Below are 23,805 nucleotides of genomic sequence, written 5' to 3' on the forward strand. Positions count from 1 at the left end.
TATTTTCATAGGGCTGGTGTGGAGGTTCTGTTTAATGAATTAGAATTTCCTGTGGAAGAATACTCCTTTGGTAGATCAAAAATATTCATACGAAACCCAAGAACAGTATGTAATCAAAACCTTTACACTTTGAACTTGTTATATAGGCAAGGTCTTAAAGCACATTTAACTTTATAACTTTACCCAAAATGCTGCCAAGAATGCTATATTCCTGAGTTTCTCTGCAAATGTAAGAGAATGGACAAATTAGTAGGAATGGAAGAACAACTGTATTTTTTATGAAATATCAAAATCTTTGAACTGATAAGATATGAAACATTTAAGAAGTCATAAACAATCACAATAAATCCCCCCTTATTCGTTGGAATTGGATGAAAATTCAATCTTTATTTGTAAAATCTGAATTGTACGGTAATTGTTGGGAAGAAAACCCTATTATTTAGCACTACATGAAATAAATGAACTAGAATGAAATATAATTAGATTAGCCATTGGAAATTTAGAGTTTGGAATTTTGTGGCAATTTGGAAATTTAGAGAATTTGCAAAGTGCTTAAATTGTTCAAGAGAGTAACTTTGCCAGCATCTTCCTTCCACTAATAATTGCATCCTAATAGATGCTATAAAGGTAAATGTAAGCTGAATTCAGCCCATCTCTGACTTGCCTAAATAACTAGAATCTAAATTATGGGTCATGCATGGATTCATGAAGAGAGTTTTTGCATGGACTGTTACCATATCATCTATAATTAAGACAATTACTCATTTTTTTCCTCCAAGTGTTTGACTCCAACATCAAAGCATTTTACCTCCTGAGACTATCTTTCATGTGTGCCATGTGTTTTACATGGATTTTTAATAAATCCATTATCATTTCTTACTAGCTATTCAAATTAGAGGACCTAAGGAAGCAACGGCTGGAGGACTTGGCCACTCTCATTCAGAAGATTTACCGCGGGTGGAAGTGCCGCACACACTTCCTGCTGATGAGAAAAAGCCAAATTGTGATTGCTGCCTGGTCCAGGAGATATGCGGTGAGAGTCCACAGCATGTTTAATCTGTAGTGATGACAGTCATGGCAAGTCATTGTTATGTAGGTGTTAGGTTTGTAATTTTTGCATATTTAATCCTCTCATCCACCATGAAATGAAATGTCTTGTTCCCTTTTGAAAGATGAAAAAGCTAAGTCACTGGCATTTAAGAAACTTGCCCACAGCCTCACAGCTAAGTTACTAAGTGACAGGGATGGGGTTTTGTATCCAGGACAACCTCAAAACTCAAGTTTAGTGTAGCACACTGTGTGTGCGTGTGTGTGTGTGTGTGTGTGTGTGTGTATGGTGGGAAATCTGCATCTTGAGTTTGGTCATTAGATAGAAGGGAAAATGTTATTTAATCTTTTTACTAAATATTCTAGAATCAATTTTCTAAAATATTTGACTGTTACTGGTTTATTGAAGTAGCACTGAAAATGGCTTCAATCCAGAAAGTTAGTGCCACATTTTAGTAGAATTCCAGGTTGGTTATAGAGTTGGATTTCCTTTATTCCTCAGATATCTGGCCCCATTGAGTCAATAATAAAGTGTGTTCACTTAATTGATAATGGAATTTCTTATTGGAAAGGGATACCATAGGTTTGAGGGAAATCTTAATATTTGTCTCTAGACTAGCTTGACTTTGATTTGTGATCTACCAAATGATTTTACTGGTAAGAACACTATTTCCAAATGCTTTTTCATTCTGTGCTTTTTTACTAGAGAATGAGCTGCAATGCAAATTTGTGGTCAAATCTCCTTTAAGATAATGTTATTTCTTTTCAGAAAGGCATATGTAATTGGAACATAATTTATATTGACCTATTCTCATATAACACATTTTAGTCTGTGATTTCCAAGTTTAAGAAATTAATGAGGTACTTAAATGATTAAGCTAAAGACAAATGGCTTACCCTTTAAAAGAGATCTTTGAAATTGCTTCCTGCAGTTAAGAGTATAGAGAATGTATTTGATTCTCTAGTGTTATATCAGTTTCAGAATTTGAACTAGCTACTCCATGGTATTCTAGCCAATAATTAAACTCAGTATTTCCCTTAACTAAATAACTCCAATTTTCTGAATGTCCATTTTCAGTTACTAATTCTTTTTAAATCCATATTCTGTGATAGTTCATGGTTCCTTAAGATAAATTTTACAATGATATAGAGTCAAACCATTCAGGGATTTAAAAAGAAAATGTTGAGGTACCAAATGGATATTGGAAGCAATGGTCAGATATTGTAGATAAAATTTATTCTTACAACCATGGACTAAGATTCTATGAGGAATCTTAGAGATTTTCTAGTTCCTCATTTGACAGATGAGGGAACAGATGAGGCCCAGAGAAAGTAGTGCCACTTTTCAGGCTTCTCTTTGCCTTCCTCTCTAGCATCTTTTATCCTATTGCTCATTTATTGGTAATGTCAACCTCTATTTCCTCTTGATATTCCAGAATTTAACCTAGTCATGTTATTTCCCTCCTCTTATCCTCCAAAAAAACGGAGCTGAGCAATCTAACCAGAGTGAAAGACACACAGCATGACTTCAGTGCTTTGTTTAAAGATGCCGTGTGTTTTCATCACAGATGCCCAAGTTCTAGTAAATATTCCACACTAACTATACTGAGAGCTCACTTTCTGAGGATAACATTCCAGTAGGTTCAGTCACTTAGGCTCAGTCCTAAAATTAAAAAGTCCTTGGGATGTTGCGTTTGCCAGGCCTGAGCCTCACTGGGTCTTGTACATTCCCCTCCTGGATGTGACCTCTGCAGCCACTGGACCTGCCTGCCAGGCTCCTCTCTCCCAGGCTGCTATTTCTATTTCTCGTCGCTGAACTTATGTCTACTACAAGTCCTTGAGTGCAGGTCGGAGTGGGATTCACATGTATAGCCCTACTGTGAAAGGGCTTTATGCAGAATAAGAGATCAGTATAAGTTTAATCAGTTGATTTATGTTTACTTTTATTTGTTAGCTGAATTCCCAGCTTTAAAGCAGAGTGAACCTTAAAAGAACCAGGGAGGTAGGTGAGAAGTGGCACCAAAAGAAGAGAACAGCAAATGCAAATGTTGAACTCAGTGTGTTATTCATTCAGCATTTATTGAGTATTTTCTGGGTATCAGGTTCTGTATTATAGCAATATAATAAAAAGAACAACTGTTAATAATGGTGGCTCCTGTGTCAACTGGAAATTATTTAATAGTATTTAGCATCTTAGAAGGACGCTTTGGATTAACTGTAATAATTCTGAATTGTATGATAGTTTGGTATCTTTATTTATTGGTTCCTAAAATATAGTTGATTGAGTTAATTGCAGTAAGGTAGCAAATAACCTTTCCCAATTCTTGGAGTAATGATAGGTAAAAAGAACTGCTAATATCTTCCCCTTTCATCCTACAGCAACAAAAGAGGTATCAACAGATAAAGAGTTCTACCTTACTAATTCAGTCCTACATCCGGGGTTGGAAGGTGAGTTTACAAGAAGCGAGCCTTATTTGTTTGAGGTTTTTTGGTTTCTTCACAAAGGATGATGTCTTTAGGCTTGTCTTGCAGGGGAGGGTTCCTCATCTCCTGCCTCCCCTGTAAACAGTCAGATGGAAAGAATAAATATTATGCACCAAGCTGGGGTCTTGGTGACCATGTCTTGGCTGTTTCCTAACCAGCCTTCTTTGTAAGTGCTTTGTTCTCTTAGCAGGAAGCTCTTGAAATAATACTGAACATGATTTCAGTATCCTCCTGCCCCTGTTTATAAGGGAAGCTATAGTCCAGAAGGCTATGTGACGGTGTTGTCCTGTACCTGTGAGGCCTGCCAGACCACAGCACCCCCTTCTATAACCTCCTGGTGACTCTCTCTCCCCACAATGATTAAAAGAGTCTGAGCTCTGACCAGTCTAGCAGGGGTCACAGTGGGTAACCTGGTTCCGGGTCTTTCAAGCTAGGAGTGGTTTTGGTGTTCATTATTTTAAACCATTATTGTTGTTTTTTTGAAGAAGAACATTATTTTATGATATGAAAATTATATGCAATACAAAGTTCATAAAAAATGTTTAATTGTACACAGTTACACTCATTCATTCTACATCTGGTCTGTGGCTGCTTCATTGGCGGTACATTGGCAGAGTTGAGAAGCTGTGATAGAGGCTGTAGGCCCTGCAAAACAAAAAATACTTACCAGCTGTGTTTCTGCAAAAAATGTTGACTGACCCCTGCTCTAGTTCAAAGATAGGCCTATTCTGATCACTGTCATGTTAGGAGATTTTTGTGGACTGAGGATTCAGGGGAGCTATTTCAAGGTAGTTCCCAAGCTTGGAGCCCCTTCCAAGGATAGAGCCCTAGACCAGAAGTTCAGTGGCATCAACTGATCTTTGTCCAGGCCCACGGGCAACCTAAGGCTTGGTGTTTGTGCCCCAGCAAAGGCCACAATACAAATCTGAGCACGTAGAGTAAGTGAAGTTGCTTGCCTGCACATTCTTCTTAACCTTATTAGTAGGCCCCCTCTCACATTCTCCTTTCTAAAGACTTTAGAGGCAGGACTCAAAGTCCACCTGTTGTGCAACCATCCTAGACTGGGTAGGTTCATTTTTGATTTGGGCAAACGGATAAGGAGTCTGGGAGCCCTCGGTAGATTTGACAGGTCTTTAATACTGACTCAGGGAACCAGGTGCACAGGGAGACCAGCAGGTAGGGAGGCAGGCAGCGGGGGTCCAAAGGCTGGCAGCAACTGAGCCTCCCAGCCCCGGGGATCTCCCCACTCTCTCTTGCTTCTCTTTTCTCTCTCAAAATGATCTCCGTCTGGGGCATCCATACTTACAAGCACGTGCGCCCTGAGCCCTCCAGCTTCTTAGCCCGGGCGTTTGTGATGACAGGCGCGCACACCACACTCATGCTCCTCAACCCGCATGCCGCCATCATAGTGCTCCATGTTCCACTCCCAAGAGGTTTTTGCAATCACACAATATCACATGTGGGCAATGAAACGCAGGAGGAAAGCAGTGCTGCAGGTGGCGGCCATAGAGACTAGTGGGGGAGGCGAAAAAGAGCCTGAGTAGCTCCATATTCCCTACACCCCCTCCAAACCAGGCATCTTCCAGGTCTCCACAAAATCAGTTTCCAGCAGCTCTGGGAAGTAGCCACTGGTTTTAGACCAGCAATATACTTTTATTTTAGCAAATGTTAAGTTTTATGTTAGCAAATGTTCTTACTCACTTTTGAGTAAGAAATAAACAGTTATAGTCCAGAAAATAATACTGCAATAAAATGTACTTTGCTAGCTCATTGGCGACTCTCCAGGCACATCTGAGACCTATTCCATCCGTCCTTCTCATGTGTGCCTGCTGTATTTCCCTGGTCACTTCTTTTCCTGCCATATATTAGCGCCTGGGAGGCTGCTGTTCCCCTCCTACCGGGGGCTGTGTTGTCAGACTCCCTGTCTTCATGTACCACATCCTCATAGTCAGTTTGGATGAATAAGCAACTTCCTCTTTTGCTTTCACTGATGAATTAGCTATTATAGCAGGTTATTCAGGTATATATTTTTATAAGTTACTGTGAATTCCAGTTTTGTTAACTTTCTATTTTTCTGGGTAATCTTGTGCCGTAGGCTCGAAAAATCCTGAGGGAACTAAAGCATCAAAAGCGTTGCAAGGAAGCAGCCACCACCATTGCAGCATATTGGCATGGTACCCAGGTAGGCCATGGACTCCGCAGAAGGTAGACCAAGACCCTCTTGTTCAGGGGCAGAAAATGTTTCACCGGCTTAAGCTACTGAGCATGCATCTGCCTCTCGCTCTTTCCGACATTTTGGTCTGGGTGGTGGCACATGCTTTTGTTTACTACGTGGTGGTGGCTGGTGTCTCTCTTCTTTCCAGTGGGAACCAGCGGTAACCTTTCTTGCCTTAAAACTTTTCTGTCACTCCTTTTCAAATGCATCACAGGCGCGAAGGGAACTGAGCCGGCTGAAGGAGGCGGCTAGGAATAAACATGCTATTGCAGTTATTTGGGCTTACTGGCTTGGATCTAAGGTACTTGATACGCACATCCCACACTCCATCCTGGAATCTGCAATAATCATATGTATCTCTAGCATATTGGGGATGAATGCCGACATTTAACCGTGGCTCATACTGGTGCATGTCCTAGCAGCTGGATTTAATAAACCCAGAGCTGTTAGTGCCAGAGTTAGCTCAAGCATGTGTAGCAAAAGAGACTAATTGCTTACTAATGAGGCACTAGTGTAATTGCTCTTTTGAAAAAATTCTTAAGTAACATGCATGTTTAGTTTTCTTTTTATTTTCCTCGAACGTGTACTGGTGGTTTTCTAGAGAGGTATTTGTGTGTGTTGGGGGAGAGGGGATAGGGGAGGCATGTTGGAAAATGTTAAGATTTGGGCTCCAATCGGTATTTTGCAATGTGTGGATGATAGAAATGCCTTGAATGCATGCCTTAAAAAATATTAATCCATGAATGAAATGGCTTTTTAAGCTCATTGGGGCAGCTATTGATTATTATGAGCAAAAATATTACATGTGAAAGGAATTATCATTTGTGATTTAACAGAAAGCTCTGTTCATGCACAGCTAGCTATAATTGCCACTGAAGAATCCCAGGAATTTCAGCATCAGCTGTTTGTTTTCAGAAACAAAGGCCTCCTGAAATACTCTCACTAATCCCCAGGCAGAGTCGTGGGCTCTGTGAACATTTCACATTCCCCAGGGGACAAGATTTTTAGATGTTTTTGTTACTTAGAAAATCAAAGGTCATCTCTGCTAAAAATGTGTATTCCCATTAGAAACACAAATTTCATTATAGCCGTATGTTTTGAAGTCTACCTTGTCAGCATTAAAGGCCCATCTTGTGAGAAAAATGAGAAAAGTCAACTTTTGCCTGCAAAAGATCTTAATGTGCCAAAATTGAATCAGAGTTGTTCATGTGTGTTTTCCCTTGAAAAATCTGTGAACTACAAATTAGTTCCTTTAGTCAAACCGAGGGAAATGTCCTAGCAGAAGCAGAAGGACTGTTAGTTGATGATTCCTGGGATTTCTCACTGGATGAGCTTATTTCCTAGTCTCAGTACTATAATGGAGTGAAAAATCAATGCTTGTTTATTCCTGTCTTTTGAAATAGCAATGCCTCAGATTAATTTTTCCCTAAGATTAATTTTAAATCTATAAATTGTTTAACTCTTTACCTTGCCTCATTGTATTTTGCTGCTTGGAACCTTAGCAAATACAAATTTTTGTATATGCTGCTTGTAATTTCCTAACTTGAGAAAATTTTGAGTTTTGTTTTTTGATTGAACTTAGAGAAACAACCTTTATTTCTTCCAGTTTTCTAAATGGCTGTTCACAAGAATTGTCTTTTTATATATCCAAAGGAAAGAACTCAGGAATTCACAGCTTCTTTAGCCCCGAATGCTCGCAGCCAAGGGAAGCCTACTGAAATCATTAGGTGCCACTCACAGTTCTGAAACTATTATAACTCTGAGAGGGAGAGAGTATGGGAAGGAAGTGAAGAGGGAGAGAGAACCAGGGGCAAGAAGGAAGAAAATGGGTGTTGGGGTTGGGGAAGCCATCACCTGAGATGCCACCCAGCAGGCCCCCCTCTGGAACCACAGTCTCCGTGCAAGAATGCAAGGGCTGCACCAGCCTGACACTGATTCTTTGGGTTTTAATGATCATGCACCATTCCTCTATCATTCTGGTATCCTTATTCATAAATTGACTCTTCCGTTTGGCGGGGTGTCTTTTTCTGATCGTTTATGCTGTCTGCGTTGGGCTGTCTCTTTTATTTACTATCTAAAACATTCTAGGCTCGAAGGGAATTGAAACGCTTGAAGGAGGAGGCTAGGCGTAAGCATGCTGTTGCTGTCATTTGGGCTTACTGGCTTGGACTGAAGGTACTTCTTCAACCCCTTCTTTCTGTCCAGGGTGAACTCAATGAAGCCTAGCACCTACTAACCCTGAGAAAACTATTGATTTTGCTTGCTCATGGTCTGCACAATCTTTGACAGTGTCATCTTGCCTAATTTTGTTTCTTTGTGAGAATAAACCTGTACACTAATATTTTCTGATTTTTTTTTGTGGTATATATCTTTAAGTAGTATTTTTAAAGCAGTGCAGTGTATTTATCCAAGATACTTCGTTACCCAATTTCTGTTTTATGTCATCTTTATGAGTCTTAAGTTTGTTTTAATTCCTGAGACAAAGTTACAGTAGTGGAGCTAAAAGCAGACCCACTGTCTATAGTGACCAGCCTGGGAATCACAGGCTTTTACGTCCCTCTATCTGCCTCTGTCCCAGCAATGGCACCTGGAGCAAAGCCTTCTTCAGAGTGACCCTCATGCTAATTGTTCCGCATAGAAACCAAAGGGTTTTGCATCAGTAAACAGAGAGATTTTGATGAATGACCACCATTGGATCATTCAGGTTAATGAGAACTTTAGATTCAAATGCCTTCTAATTTAAGGGTTATTTCCAGGTGGTGCTTACTACGTGAGGTATGGATGCCCATAAGGAAATACGACAGACACTCAGTTCAAGTCAACCTTGAGAGTGAACTTCAGGCAATTAGAAGATTTTCTATTCCTAATATTCAGGAACTGATCACTGTACTCAGCCATCCATATTATTTTCCTTGGAATAATTTAGCCCCTTTTTGGATGCTATTTTGCAGTTATTTTTTACTTTTACAGTATAAAAGTAAAAAATTCATCTGCTTGTAAATATTTGCAAATTATCTGGGAAATCATTGACTCTACGTCTGAACAGACTTGGCAGTATCTGTAAACTCTGCTTTGAAAGTCTGTATTTTTCCTTGAAAGTTTAGCCTATAAATCTTTAGTAGATTAACATTTCTGATTATATTGAAGTCATCAAGTAATTTTTGAAATTAAGAAGTAGCAAGTATAAATTTAAGATGTTCTATTTGAAGCATTCTGAACAAGTTCTGTAACTGCTTTTTTAAGTCAAAACTAAGAATTTGTTCTAATTTGCATTTTCATAAAAAGAAAGAACAAATGACACTGAGTCAGGATTTTTATTCTTTATACTGCTAGCTACCGACCATATTTTATTTATCTTTACTTTTCTGGGTTTAACTGGATATGATTTCATACCAGGGCTTTATACTAGCAACCTATAAACCAGATTCCATTTGTAGGTGAATGTTGTTTAATCAAAATTAACGTACTTACACGCAACATTTGTCTCCTGTTTCCAACAAAGGAGAAATGCCTTACTATCTTGCCACTATTACTTTTTAAAAGAATATTAAACTTCTTTGAAGTCCAAAATGGGATAATTTTGTACATTTTTTAAAAAGACAATTATGTTGGGATGAACAATAGTTTTGCCCTTTTAAAATGACTGGATTCCTCTTGTAGAAATGATTGCAAAATTCAGTGGACCTTTTTAGGTGCCCATGAGGGGAACCCATTCTAGGTGCCAGCCTGTTGTCACCAGGCTTTTACAGTATGTAGGTTTTTTTTTTTTTTTTTTTAGGGGGAGAGCTGGAGGAAGGGGGTCAGAACAGCCTATCCTATGACTATCAAAAAAGGCATTGTATGTGTTTAAACTATGTACAGTAAGACTTCTAGTATATTTCTAAGGATTTTTTTTCCCCATGTAACCTCACTTTAACTTGTCTGCTTTCCTATGCTATTATAATTTGAGGAGCCAATTAATAGACACCATTTTCTTCTTCTCTCTCCTGGTCTTTAAAGCTTGAGATTCAAAATAGTTATGAATATAAACTCATGACTAAAATAGAAAGGTTAATTAGCAACAAAGAATTTGACTAAAAGGAAGAACTGCTTAGATGGTATATGGGAAAGTTTTAAACTTTAATAATCCACAGGTAAAAAACGGGTATGGTACTTAAATGTCTAAAGGGGCCAGGCCTGTCAAGAGATTGAGGTCGGAACACATGGAAGGTGGATTGGGACTGAGGGCCTCATGCAGTTTGGACCTTGTGTGTTTCTTCTGAATACAGCAGAAGTCTGGTCTAATGCAGCCCTTGCCTTGTACATTAGAGCTTGCTCTGCTAGATACTAGAAAACGTCAAAGAAACTACGGTGTGAATTCTTCTGTGAAGTTTACTTTAAAATATGCATATAAAATATTTGTCTACAAACTGAGTTTGGTTCATAGATCACTAGCTTACAATTCCTGCTCTAGAAATGTGTTGACTTTAAGCAGTTAAACCCAGAAAAGTAAAGACTAAATGAAAAGATACATAATGTCTGAATTGTTCAAGTAGACTAGTATTTTGCTAAATTCTAGCTCCCATTTGTAGCCCAGTGATAATAAAGATTTTAAAATTTTCCCTCAATTTCAAATTTTAGCTCTATTATTCACTCATTAGCAAACAACTCATGTAGTTACTTTATTTGTTAGACATTGATATATAAAGTAAATCTGACAATGCAGCAGCAAGAATTATGTAAACCACAACTATAATATGATAACTTAATGCAGTATCATAGTATTAAGTAGAAAGGATGGTGGGAGTAGGGATGAGAAAGAAATCATTGTAATTAAATGGAAGAGGATGGTAGTTCAAAAGCTTTGTAAATTCTATTTTTAGCCACATTCAGTACTAAAAGTCCTATCTTCATATGCAAGATTTGGTAACTGCTATAGCTCTTCAGATACTTTTTGCCTTTTAAGAACAATTTGAAGAGAAAATTGCCTTATATAATTTTTTCTGAAATGTATTTTGATTTGTGATGAATTTGCAGCTCTGCCTGTAAAATGTTTCTCATCAAATCGTCAGGTTCTTTAAACATTAGTTAAGAGGATTTAAAACATCAAGACTTTCTGATGTTACTACTTTGCATCTCCCAGTTTCTTTTTCTTCAACTTAGAATCCACTGTCTGAATATGCTTCGGTTATTTTACTGATTCCAGAAAGGTGCTTATACATGTCCTTTTGCTCCACCTCTTTTTGTTTGTAGTAGAGGTGTGTCATTCTTTATGGGCATCTGCCAGCCACACGTTAACTCTATATTCTGCTGCTTCTTTTTAAAGGTGCGTAGGGAGTACAGGAAATTCTTCAGAGCCAATGCTGGAAAGAAAATTTATGAATTTACACTTCAGAGAATTGTAAGTTTATACTTTACATGCTGCTAATTAGCATTATTGTATTAACTAGTTATTAATAGCACCAGCTCAATAATACACAACATATTTGGTAGCAAATCTGAACAGTGACTCTGAGAGATCGTGTTCTTTTTTACCATGTTCTTTCAAATTCAGGTAGAACCATGCCAGGGAGAGTTATTAATGACCCCTATATGATTTACAAAATGTTGTCATTTGAAAGAGAGAGCATACTTTGGAGAAAGTGAAACCAAGAAAACCAGGTGTCTGGTTCAGACCTCTCTGACAAAAATACTATAGATAGTTTAGCTTCAACAGTAAACATTTATTTCTCACGATTCTAGTGAGAACCGTCTCCTGATTGTCCTCATGTGGAGGAGAGAAAAAGAAGCAAGCTCTCTCTTGTCTCTTTATAAGGGCCCTAATCCCATCAGGGGTCTCTGCCCTCCAAACCTAGGAAAGTGGAGGCTGTGCCACGCAAGGGAGCAGATTCTGAAGTGCCCCTCTTTCAGAGCAGTGTATGTAGTGGTAGAACATGAAATCTAGGATCAATTTGTCCTCAACTTACAGATTTGTGACTTGAGCGAGTTACCTAACAAGATGGCCCACTACAGACTGGTTTGTTTGCTCGTGTTTCACATCTTGCTATGTCTTTTCTGGTTATTATACTCATATGATATTTTCTGTCAAACCCCAATGCAGGTGCAAAAATACTTCTTGGAAATGAAAAATAAGATGCCTTCCTTGTCTCCAATAGACAAAAATTGGCCACCAAGACCTTACCTATTCTTGGATTCTACTCACAAAGAGCTAAAAAGGATTTTCCACTTGTGGAGGGTAAAAAATGTCTTTGTTTTACTGTTTGGGAGACTTCTTACATATTTTGAGTGTTTGACAAGGGTCATATAAAAGCAAATTTTTGCCACATTCTTCATTCTAGAGAATTACTTGAGGACTTTGGTATTTCTGAACCACACACTGTCCTTGGTGTCCTGTGACAGATACAGCAGCCAGGTGTTCTGGGATGGCCCCCTCTCTCCCCAGGCTGGAGAGGGGAGCACCTGAATGCATCGTCTTTTCCTTCCAGATTCCAGTTGCTTTCAAATAGTTCAGTGTTTAGCTAGCTAGTTGTTGCTATTGTTTATCTGAAGAAATATTACAGGAGATAGAAATAATAAAGTTTGGATATCTGCAGACAGCATAAATTACGCTAATCATATGAGCTTACTTTCTAAGATGTATTGATCAGATATCCATACATATGTGGGAATGTACGCTTCGGTGTAAAGAGGCTTGAAAGTCTCCCAAAAGATATTAGAGAGATACAATTTCCTTCTACCTGAATTAAAGGGAAACTGAAAATCAATTTGATAATTTCCATATATTTCAGCTCACTCAGCTTTGTATGCATGTGGCAGTCTCGGGACTAACAGGAGTGTGGGCACTGAGTGAGGGAGCAGTGCTCCCAACAGGCCCATTTGAAGAAGCACCCCAAGTTCCACAGTATAAAAAATAGTTTTCATAGAGTCATTTTCCAAGCTCAACCTTTTAAAACCCACAAAGGAAAAATGCTTTTGACTTTCTAAATAAATGTTTCATATACATTCACTCATATTCGTGCTGCTATTAAATTAACATGTGAAAGAGTAATGATTTATTCATAAATGTGATGTCATTTTTTCCCCCTTCTTTTTATGTTTCACAGTGTAAAAAATACAGGGACCAATTCACAGACCAGCGGAAACTTATTTATGAAGAGAAATTAGAAGCCAGTGAACTCTTCAAAGACAAGAAGGCATTATACCCATCTAGGTACTATGGCTTTACTTTATACCATAGAAGCCAGTGTTTTACTAGTATCTCACATATGCTTGTCTTCTAGTGGAGCTTAATTTCAGTAATACAGGAGAGATTTTTCACTTTATGAATTATTTTGTCATCAGTGGGATTTGAATATAGGTAAACACATTTGAGCAATGGCTTCTATAGTGTACTTTAATGAAATGAGGTTATATTTGTTGGTTTCACTCCATTGGCATTAGCTCAAAAGCTTCACTCAACAATTACAAGCCCTCATTTAAAATAAAAATTGCATAGGCTAGTAGGATAAATTGTCACTGTAAACTCCTGTTAGTTTTCAGAAACTAGTCTAATTTCTGTTGGTAATAGACTGTAAGCACCTTCTTATCTCCTTATTGCAACAAGCCAGGCCAGAACCTCATTTGTAAGATCAGTTTAAAAGAGTGAACCAGGAGAGCACTGCTAGAGTGTTGTCCAAGCATTGGTCTATGGTCTGCTACCTTCTTGGGCACAACTTCACTTCCTCCTTATAGACTCTGAGCACTCAGTAAAAAGACAATACCAGTTTCAAGTTTGCTAAGTGAAGTTCTTGCTGAAGACTGCCTATCTGAGTATTCTTTCATCTCCCAAGTTCATTCTTTGCCCCCAAATTTTCTATTCCTAATTTTCATCTGGTGTTTATATGAAAGTAGATGATACACTTTCGAGCCAAATCTATAACTTTTAATTTCTCTCCAAAAAATAGCCTGGAAATAAAAGCATTATATGCTAAGTGTATTCACGTATATTATTTAGGGTATGTTTATATTCTCTATGTCTTTATACACATTTGAAAACTCCTTTTACAGGGTTCAATGACATAAATTACCAGATTGATTTGCTTTAAATATTTAAATAACACTGCTTCCTCAGTCAGCTGAATTGACTGCTTAAAGTGGAATAGACTTCCCTAGGTCAAACACAATGTCTCAATCCAAAGTTGTCCAAAGTGCCTGCTTTGTAAAGCATATTCAAACAGGAAAATTGCCTAGATGCATTCTTCAGCAAGTAATTTTATTCAACTTTTTCTTTATATATTTTTAAGTTATAGAGTAACCTTAAATGAATATTCCCTATTTTTCAAAAACTGGAGGGTAAAAAAGCACATTTTTGAAGAAACAGATTCAAAAGCTCTTAGCACTTTTTATTATTAAAAACATGTTTGAATACAACCTCCCCCTCTTCTCCCAAGTGTTCACATCAAGCCAAGTCCTTTTTTGGTGGTTTTATCAGCTTTCAGGGATGGTGGTGCGCCCACCCTCCAGCACTGAGAGAGGTGGAATAATTTCCCCACCCACCGCCATGTGAAGCAGCAGCTCGTATGGGCACTGGCCTTTCATATCCTGAGAACCGTGAAACACTGACCACCTACGTGGATTTTTCTTCCCTGCTTTTCCACCCACAACATGAGCGTTTCGTTTGTATTTGCAAATTTTCAGAACTTCATGGCTCAAAATGAAGCTGTATTTTTTTTCTTGCTGTCTTTGAAGACACTACCCTGAATGGGTCACCCCGAAAGTCTTTAGGGAAATGGATACCTCACTGCTGTGTGCACAGTTATGCCTCTTCTAGGTTGTTTATTTGAAAGAAAATGGCTCTGATTCTGCATGTTTGCTGAGGCCACTTCTGTTCATTTAGGCCATAGCCTAGAAGGAGAGACTTGATTCTTTTTTCCTGTATTTACTGATTTAGAGCCAGAGTTACATGGTAATGTTAAGTGCTTTATAGTTTTCTTTTCAAGTACATGCTCTGGATGTGTTCTTACCCAGAAGACCTATTGATTTTCTTACTCTGCAGAAAATGAAATTTTTCTTTGGAGCAAGTGATGGTAATGATTTGTGCTCTTTTTTCCCATTGCTACATATTATTTAAAGGCATTAATAAATCCTGTGAGCAGCTGTTAACTTTGTATTAGCAGATTAGAAGGAATTACCTTTTCCTTCACGAGACCATGCACGTGGGCATTCGCTATTGTTCTTGTGTGGTATTTCTATCCAGGTTGTTCCATGTGATCGATTTTTATCAAGGTCCTGCCTACCAAATGTTATGATCACATCAAAAATACATTTTAAGTAGGCTTTAGTTTCCATTTCCAACTGATATTTAGGATAGTTATAAGTATAATGTGTAAAATACACCAAATAAATGTACTTTTTATGAAATTGCCACACATTCTTCAGAATCAACTGATATGTTTTCCAATAGAATTTCTATTCAAAACCTTTGCTAATGACAGGGGATTCTTTCATTTAGTGTCGGGCAACCATTTCAAGGGGCTTACCTGGAAATCAACAAGAATCCCAAGTATAAGAAACTCAAAGATGCCATTGAAGAAAAGATTATCATTGCTGAAGTTGTGAACAAAATTAACCGCGCTAATGGGAAGGTAAAAATGTTAACTCTTAAGACCTTATAAAAAGTGTTCATCAGTGATTTTTAGCTCCCTGAATGTTAAAATTTGCATTGTACATTGTCAGCAGGGTTACTATAAGTGAGTTATTTTACCTTACTTTGCTTGTTCATTGAAACTGTTAGGAATTAAAATGTATTATCTTTGTTTTTTAGTGTATTTTCACTTTACATAGGCATGCATGCTGAAAAATATGGAATAAAATGCGCAATTTTGCAAATAATGTATGCGTTAAACTCATGAATCATTTTGGGTCATCTTTGGTCATTAGTTTTACATCTTATTTGCTTTTAGAGTACATCCCGGATTTTCCTCTTAACAAATAATAACCTCCTCCTTGCTGATCAAAAGTCCGGACAAATCAAGTCAGAGGTTCCTCTGGTGGATGTCACCAAAGTGTCCATGAGCTCACAAAATGATGGCTTCTTTGCTATCCACCTCAAAGAGGTAAAGGTTCCCCTGTTGATACCACTGGAGGATTTCTGCCTTTATTCAATCTCTCAGCCATTGAATAAAAATTTTCTACATCAGAATAATACATTTACTTGAAACTTATCTATCCTTCTTGTTGTTTGCAAGTTTTAATTGTATTAAATATAAATTACATAAATCTCAGTCTTGGATTTTCAGTAACTGAATACGTTTAATCACTTTTCATGTTCATTTGAATTCTAACTTCAGTGAGCAGCTTTTGTTTATAGACACTGTGATGTGCATTATTTTGAGACTAATGTTGAGAAATATTAAAATATCTTAAATGAGGTATCCTGTTGTTTCTAAAATATAAAGTCTTTTAGTTAAAGACTGCAACTACAGTAAAGTAATTGTCTAATAATTTTGACCTAAAGGTTTTTTAATATTCTGTGCTTTTGCTTAGCCAGGACATCCTGACTTGAGTGGTTGCTGTTGTAGGCTCTGGAGTTGGTTCACTAACTTCATAATGACTTTGGCTAAGTCTTAACTTTCATGTACCTACATAATTTTTCTTCTGTTTGAAATGAGATAAACATAGTACCTACTTCATAGCATTGTTAAATTAATAAATGAGATGCTATTTAAAGAGCCTGTGACATAATCGTCATTGAATCAACAGGTGCTGCCAAATAGTAGCCATATTTAGTGTCTTGCATCTAACAGATAGTGTCCCTGTCTAGCTGGTTCTAAACTTAACAAAAATCCCATACTCTGAGGTTAGCCTGTTTACCCTTCTGGGGGTCTTAATTTAAAGGGAGTAAGTAATTCAGTTGCCAGGATGGTGATTTAATCGTGCATTATAATGCAATGATCATACATTAAAACAATGCTGATGTCCAGACCATATCCAGTCCAGTCATATCAGATTCTCATGGAATGGAATATAAGCATCCTGCTTTTTGAAAGCTCCCCTGTGCACTTAGGTTGAGAACCACTGCCTTGAGATATTTGTTGAAAATGTTGTTGTTTTTCTTGTTGTTCTAACCAAATCACAGAGGAGTTTTTAAACTGCTCTTTCTGAGCTATAGGTTAGGTCAGCGCTTCTTGAACCTGACTGTGCAGCCACATCACCCAGGGATATGCCATGGATTCCTCCTCAGCGGGTAGGGCCTGAGGTGCTGCTTTTGTAACAAGCTCCCAGGCGATGCTGATGTGCTTCTGGCATTGACCGGCCTTGAGGAGTAGGGGTTAGGTGACCTTACCAACGTAGTCCAAACAAAGAAGGAAGAAATCTTGCTTTTGTCATTATTGCCCATTTGGGAGACTGGCCTCAGTATCTGGTATTTTTTAAGATCTATAAATATGTATTCAACCAAACTACAATCACCTCCTAAGCTGGCTCCCATTGTGATAGTCTGACTCTTGGTTTGTCTCTTTAGGGCTCTGAAGCAGCAAGCAAAGGCGACTTTCTCTTCAGCAGTGATCATCTGATTGAAATGGCCACCAAGCTCTATCGCACAACTCTCAGCCAAACCAAACAAAAACTCAATATTGAAATTTCTGATGAGTATGTTCATGAGGTTTTTTTTTTAAGATTTTTTTATTTATTTGTACAAGCACTGGATACAGTCAGAAGCACGGGAGGGTGAGAGAATTCACCAGAGCCAGAGGAGAGAGCAGAGCAGGCAGACTGACGAAGTACACTGCTGAGGGGAGCAGTGGGCGGCAGGAGAGGTCTGCGCGCCATGTGGGACCCTCACCTGGTGACCAGGGATCAAACCAGTGCTGCAGAGGCTGCGGGCAGCTTCGCAGCCCAGCGCTCAACCGCTGCGCCACCGGGGAGGCCCTATTTGAATATACTTTTCATTTTCAGCTTTATTGTTTTAGTTGAGCAGTCTGACCTCAGTTATTTATACAACCAACCACTACTTATTAAGTAACAACGATGAATCTGGTATTTGTTCTAGCTGATGGCTGGGCAGTGAATGACACTGGCCAAGTCTCCATTGATGCACTTGACATCCTAGTAGACAAGCCAGATATGCACAAATAAAATAATAATAATAATTTGATTTGATTCAAATACTTGTTTGTTTTTTTTTTTTAAGTCAGATTATGGGTTAGGGGGATGTTATTTTTGATAGGGAAATCAGAAAGCCCTCTGTGCAGTGATCCTTGAGTCAAGACCAAGATCAGTTAATGAGTGAGCCAGGCAACAATCTGGGGAGATGCTTCATGGGTCAGGGAGGCAGCAGATACCGAATCCCTGAGGTAGGAGTGAACTATGTGGCAGGGTGAAATGTAGGACCAGACCCCAGAGAGAGAAAGGCAGAGTTCCGCCATGTAGCACGTAGAAGCTGGGGTAGAGAGTTGAGATTTTGTTGAGGATCATGGGAAACCATTAGTAGTTTTGAGCAGGAGTGTGGCGTGATCTGATTTATGATTTTCAAAGCTTGCTTTTGTTGCATTGTGGAGAATAATGATAGAAAGTCCAGAGTAGAAGTGGAGAAAATAGGAGTTTCTCTACACTCTCTAGGGTAAGGATTATTTAGCTCGGGCTAGGGTGTGAGTGGGAGGTAGTGAGAAGTAGGCAGATGCTGAAGGTAATTTGAAAGAAAACAAGAGAAATTATTAACAGATTGAGTGTTAGGTTTTTGGCCTCAGTCCAAATGTTGGTTCCATTTACTGCAGCAGATAACACTAAAGAAAAATGAGTTTTGGGTGAAACTCCATGTTGAGGTGAAATCGGGAGTGCTATTTTCAGTGTGTTATATATGAGATGACTTTTTTTCACATATATATAACTAGTTATAGAATAAGCATTCTGTGTTGACAAGGTTTCACTAGTGCTAAGCCTGCTATAAATTCAAAATTAGCTTTTTTGTACATTACATTAGGTTATTAATTAGAAGCAGATTATTTACATACAGCATGGGTCATCCCCCCATTTTTGAAATCTATTGACTAGAGATTATTCGAATGAATTTGGGTTACTCTATTGAGTAAAATTTGCATATACTATCTGTAGTAAAAAATTCCATTACTAATGATTTTATTTTCTAATTAAGATTTTAAGCCTATTTGAACTCTTCTGAGCCTTTCTAAAGTAAATTCATGCCCATCTGTCCCTTTAGAAGCCATCTCTCTTTGATGTGTTGCAATTTACGTAGCCATAGGCTCATTTCTGTTCTTCTTGTTCACTAAGAAGGGTGTTTAGATTGGGTGGGAGATTGGGCCTTATGGAGACTCTACTTTGGAAATTATAGTTGTGACTAAATCACTTTTTTTGTTATTGAGTCCTTTTCATAAAACAAAGAATATTAAAAAACACCACCACGAAGATCATGGCTAGTTGGGTTCCAGTTCATTAAGGTTAACCTGTTAGGGTCTACTAGAGCTGTCCATTCCCTCTCAGTGACATTTTTAATAACTAGGGACTGGACTTCTGTTTAGGTGGGGCTGCTAATTCCCTTCACCATGGGGAGATTCTTTGTATTCTAGATGCAGAAGCTCCTAGTAAATGGAGGGTAAATGGATGGAGCAGCGCCTCATAGATGACCTCCTGCATTTAAGGGAAAAAGAAATCACACCAACATCCATGTACAGAGATTGCTACACTTAAGCATTCCCCAAAATGGCATTCTAAGAACACTGCTTCTGCAGGATTTATTAGTAATGCGCGGTGAAGAAAGTGTTCTCTGTGGAAGTCAGAATCTTTCTTTATTATGATAGCACTTCCCAGAGGCTCTGCAGTCTCATTGCAAATTATACCCCACTTGAGGGGCTGAGGGGTTTTGAGAGGATAGCGTGTGCTGTGTTTCCCAAAAGTTGGCGACCACAGCATCGCCCAGTGGTCCTCACCATTTGTGTTCAAGGCACCAGATCGCAGATGTGACCTGATGGGGACAGTTTGCTTCTCAGTGGCAGGGACTCTTGCTTGTCCTCGCAAAGCGTGGGATGTTCTGGATGTGTAAGTTTTCAGTAACATGCTGGTCTGAGTGGCCATGTGAAGAAACAAGCATTCAGTAGCATCATAAACCAGGCCATTACACCTTTCCTTCTCAAGGCCTCATTACTGGCTGATCTCATGCCAATGAAATCAATGAAAATGAAATAACTGATGGAACCCCGCCTGGCATCCATTGCCCCTGCCTGAGCAGTGCAGGAAGCCTGGTAGTTAGTGACTCAGTTATGTCCCAGTAACTCAGAAAAGCTATTCCCTGAGAAACACTGAAAATCTGGTAACATCATACTGACACTGATAGTGGCTTTCAGGTGAGAAAACCTGGGTTCTGGTCCAGCTGTGCCACTCTCCTGCCTCACCAATAATGCCAGGGACCTCATTTTATGTATCCGGTGTCCATCACAGCACCCAGCCTGGGGGGAACCAGCAGGATGTTTGCTGTAGGAAGCAAGGTGATGAATAATCTTGTGAACAAGCATTTAACCCCTGATGGTCTGTGAAAGGAAAGATTTAGACTAGAACATGGTTTCCCACAGTGCACCACCTGTACCCCTGGTAGATAAGTGATGACTTCAGGTAGAGAGATATATATAATATTGCAGTTTTGATAGAATATGCAATATTATAGTTATGTCTAAAAATATAAGTGGCAGATCAAACTTGTGATTTTGTCATTCTGTCCCACACAGCTATTTTGAAATACATTATTTTGAATAGAAATAGCTATTGGCAGAGTATGTAGCTCTAAGAAGAATTATGCAGGAGTGAATAACGTTTGGGAGTTGGTCAGGAGGGTCTCCATACCCCTTCCTTTTCTGAAATTCCTTTTTTTTTTCTCAGTTTGTTGGAAATTTAACAGATATTCCTCTTCAGTTTATACTTTTGCTATGCTATGGAAAAATAGCAGATTGGTCTTTTCCATTTGAAAGATGGAAATAATTATTTTTAACCTTTCTAGCCTTATTGGAATAAGATGAGTCAATGAACTTCAGTTTACTTAAGGCTAAATAATAGCTACCAGAGGTGATATGCTGGGTAGCACAGGCTGATGAGCCTGTGCTGCGTAGAGAAGCATGACTGGAAGCAGTAACACTTACAAGATCAAAGAGCTATTAAAAAGCGAAAGCTGCCGTTAATATAATCATCAACTGTTCTCTGTGTACTTTTCTTGAATTTACTATATTCTTTTCTCCTAGGTTCCTGGTGCAGTTTAGACAGGACAAAGTATGTGTGAAGTTTATTCAGGGCAACCAGAAAAACGGGAGTGTCCCAACCTGCAAACGAAAAAACAACCGTCTCCTTGAAGTTGCTGTTCCTTAACTGGCCCCTCCTCTTCGCCTACATGGACTTGTTTCTTTGTACTAGTGCAATTTGCTTTTGTTTTATTTGGGGTTCACTGTATGTTTGGGAATTGCCAAAGACTAATATTGTTAGAGCCCTTTGGCAAAACAAAAATATTTGACTAATTCATTTTTATTATTGGAAAAGTTTTAACCCTGAAAGTCCACATTCTGTCCTGGGATGGGCGTGTAGAAACTAACATTGTCTCTGCCATGTCATATGTGTTCTTTGCTTAGTCATTATGTTAGGTCTGTGTACCCTAAATCAACATATTACTCATCAATCATTAATACATCTAAATGTAGGAAGAGGTCTTAAACAATAGTGCATTCTTTCATCAAATATTTATTGAGTGCCTACTCTATGCTAGGTACTGTGCTAAATGGTATAAAAACCTATTTTTGTTTTGGGGGCCATTGCATTTTGGCTGGTTTATGCTGGCTTGACTAGGGCAAAGACAGCTTGAAAATGTTGAGCCCAATAGCTATTAATGATGGACAGCGTTTTAGGAACACTGTAGTGTAATTTTCGAGAGTATCTACTTCAAGAAGGCCTGGTCCTAAGAGGTAGAACTGTATGGCTGGGTAAAATGCCTCTCCATATGGTTTCTATTTGGAAAGAGATAACTGACATTTGAACAGTTCTTTCAGTTTGTTCAGATCACTTCTAATTGCTTCTAACAATAGCAAACAGAGTCATTCTTATTTTGAAAAAGTGACAGAAGCAGTCCTATAAGATGGTATTTCCCTGTATCTGGTAAACATCATATTTGATCCTAGATATGCTGATGTCTGCACAGTGTTGTTTTCAAATTTAAGAAAATATTTTAAACAGCTCATACAGTCAAGGGTGTGTGTTTCAGATAGTGGCAGGAGTTCTGTACAATGTGCAATAGACATTCAAGATCCTTTTCAAAAGTTTTATTTATAATAAACATTTGTGTGAGGGGAGATTGGACAGGGTTCATATTTTAGTCAAGGATGAAAATTAAATTTGTTAATTTGTAGGACTTTTTTCAAATTTCCAATGAGGATTCATTTTGGAAACTGCATTTTAAACTTTGGAATCAAATTGTTTCTTATTTGGGAGGATAATGTATATACATTGGTATGTTAAATAATAAAACTGTTCTAATTTGGTGCCATTTACTGAATCACAACTGTATTTTTGTATTTCAAGCTATTTTCTGATGTCATGTATTGTCACACAGAAAAACTTTACAATCCAAACATTATGTGTTCTCTGTGTAATTGAATTTCACTTATCTTTTATAAACCAGATACATTCATTGAAAATATTTTCTGGGGGTTTTCTTTTGATTTTGTACTTAAAAACAATTGCGTCCATAAAGCAATCTCAGAAGTTTTTGTGTTTTTTTGGTGCAGATAGAGGTTACAATCACTTGCTTTCAGTCATCTCCAACATGTTTCTAAAGTGGTAGATGGACAACTCCTGAAATAGGTGAGTAGAAATTTGGAATGAAGATATGTTTTTGAAGTGCTTTTAAACATATGTATGTAGCATTCTTATTGTTCAGTATACAAATAAGCATAAAAATTACACAATTCAAATTCTTTGAGAATTCAGTCTCCATTCCATCAGCTACCCATATGCTCATTTCTCATGTCCCTCAGCCCCAAAGTTAACCATCACTAATGCAACCTAAAGTTGCATTACTTTATGCATATGCTTGCATTACAAAACAAAAAACAGATTCTTCCTGATTTAGTAAACAAAAGCTAGCATATTATGGACAGTGCTTTTACTTTGCCTTTTTCACATATCAGGATGCCGTGAAGCGCTTCATTCTTTCACAGTGGCATAGCTTTCCCTCTACACATGGCCTCACCTGTATTTAAGCAAGTCCCTTACTGATCATCACTGGGTTGTTTCCTGAATGGAAGTTTAAGCCCAGGATGGAGAGGACCAATTTTCTATGCATCTACTTGTTAAATTTTTCCAAATACATTCTTTGCAGATTGTTTATTGTGATAATTAGCAAAAATAGCATTTGGCAACAATATATTCTCCAAAGTTGCTAACCGGCATAGAAGCCATCTAGTCTCACACTTCATGGTAGGTGTTCTTCAAAGATTTAAAAACACTCTACAGAGTTATTGTAGGTGAGAGTATTTTTGCCTGTACATTCATCACTTATAGACTGATCAGTGCATCTGTAATAATTTCTAGTCATGAAGTTCACTCTAGGTAGGTGACTTGACTTAATACAAGTGGCTTTCTGAGCTTTGGCAGGAAAGCTTTCTATGTGAAATTTGCCTCCCTAGAGTTGCCTATGCTAAGCTAACAGAAAGAGAGCATCCTTGAACCATATAATTGAAACTGAGTTCTTAGTGTTTTGAATGTATATAGTGATGCCTCTTTTCCCACAGGGAGAAAGCTAGAGATTCAGAAAAATGTACTTGCTAAGAGCAATTGTTTAGAGACTTTGAGCTTAGAAATAGAATATTAAACTCTATTCTAAATTCTGATGTAAGGTTTGACTGCCCCTCAGAGAAATTGAAACCATTTTCTTCTTGGGAGCCCTTCACATCTGCCATTGGGGATAGCAGTGTTAACTTGACCACTCTAGAAACAAGGGGCGAGCCGCCAGCCCCTAGGGATACTTGATAGGCCAAAATCAACCCTGGTTAAACCACTGGGAAAGCTTGTTTTTAAATACATATATATATACCATATTTTTTTCTATATACCAT

At 38.2% G+C, this 23,805-nt stretch overlaps 1 protein-coding gene across 6 annotated transcripts in view; it reads left to right on the plus strand.

Moving 5' to 3' along the window:
- Positions 1-22,442, plus strand: part of MYO1B (myosin IB) — a 196,825-nt gene extending 174,383 nt beyond the window's left edge. For 4 of the 6 annotated variants that reach the window (XM_054699949.1, XM_054699950.1, XM_037523727.2 and 1 more), the window contains exons 19-31: positions 12-105; positions 884-1,033; positions 3,427-3,495; positions 5,627-5,713; positions 5,961-6,047; positions 7,835-7,921; positions 11,052-11,126; positions 11,826-11,960; positions 12,829-12,935; positions 15,216-15,348; positions 15,667-15,819; positions 17,226-17,353; positions 20,947-22,442. In XM_054699949.1, the coding sequence (XP_054555924.1) occupies positions 12-105; positions 884-1,033; positions 3,427-3,495; positions 5,627-5,713; positions 5,961-6,047; positions 7,835-7,921; positions 11,052-11,126; positions 11,826-11,960; positions 12,829-12,935; positions 15,216-15,348; positions 15,667-15,819; positions 17,226-17,353; positions 20,947-21,070 (1,429 nt within the window). In that variant the 3' untranslated portion in view covers positions 21,071-22,442. The remainder of the gene's footprint in view (positions 1-11; positions 106-883; positions 1,034-3,426; positions 3,496-5,626; positions 5,714-5,960; positions 6,048-7,834; positions 7,922-11,051; positions 11,127-11,825; positions 11,961-12,828; positions 12,936-15,215; positions 15,349-15,666; positions 15,820-17,225; positions 17,354-20,946) is intronic. The other 2 variants (XM_037523729.2, XM_037523730.2) reach the window with 2 other exon arrangements.
- Positions 22,443-23,805: the final 1,363 nt, after the last annotated feature.

This window comes from Talpa occidentalis, unplaced genomic scaffold, assembly GCF_014898055.3.
Source record: "Talpa occidentalis isolate TD23 unplaced genomic scaffold, MPIMG_talOcc4v2.1 talOcc4.3, whole genome shotgun sequence".
NCBI classification, from domain to species: Eukaryota; Metazoa; Chordata; class Mammalia; order Eulipotyphla; family Talpidae; genus Talpa; species Talpa occidentalis.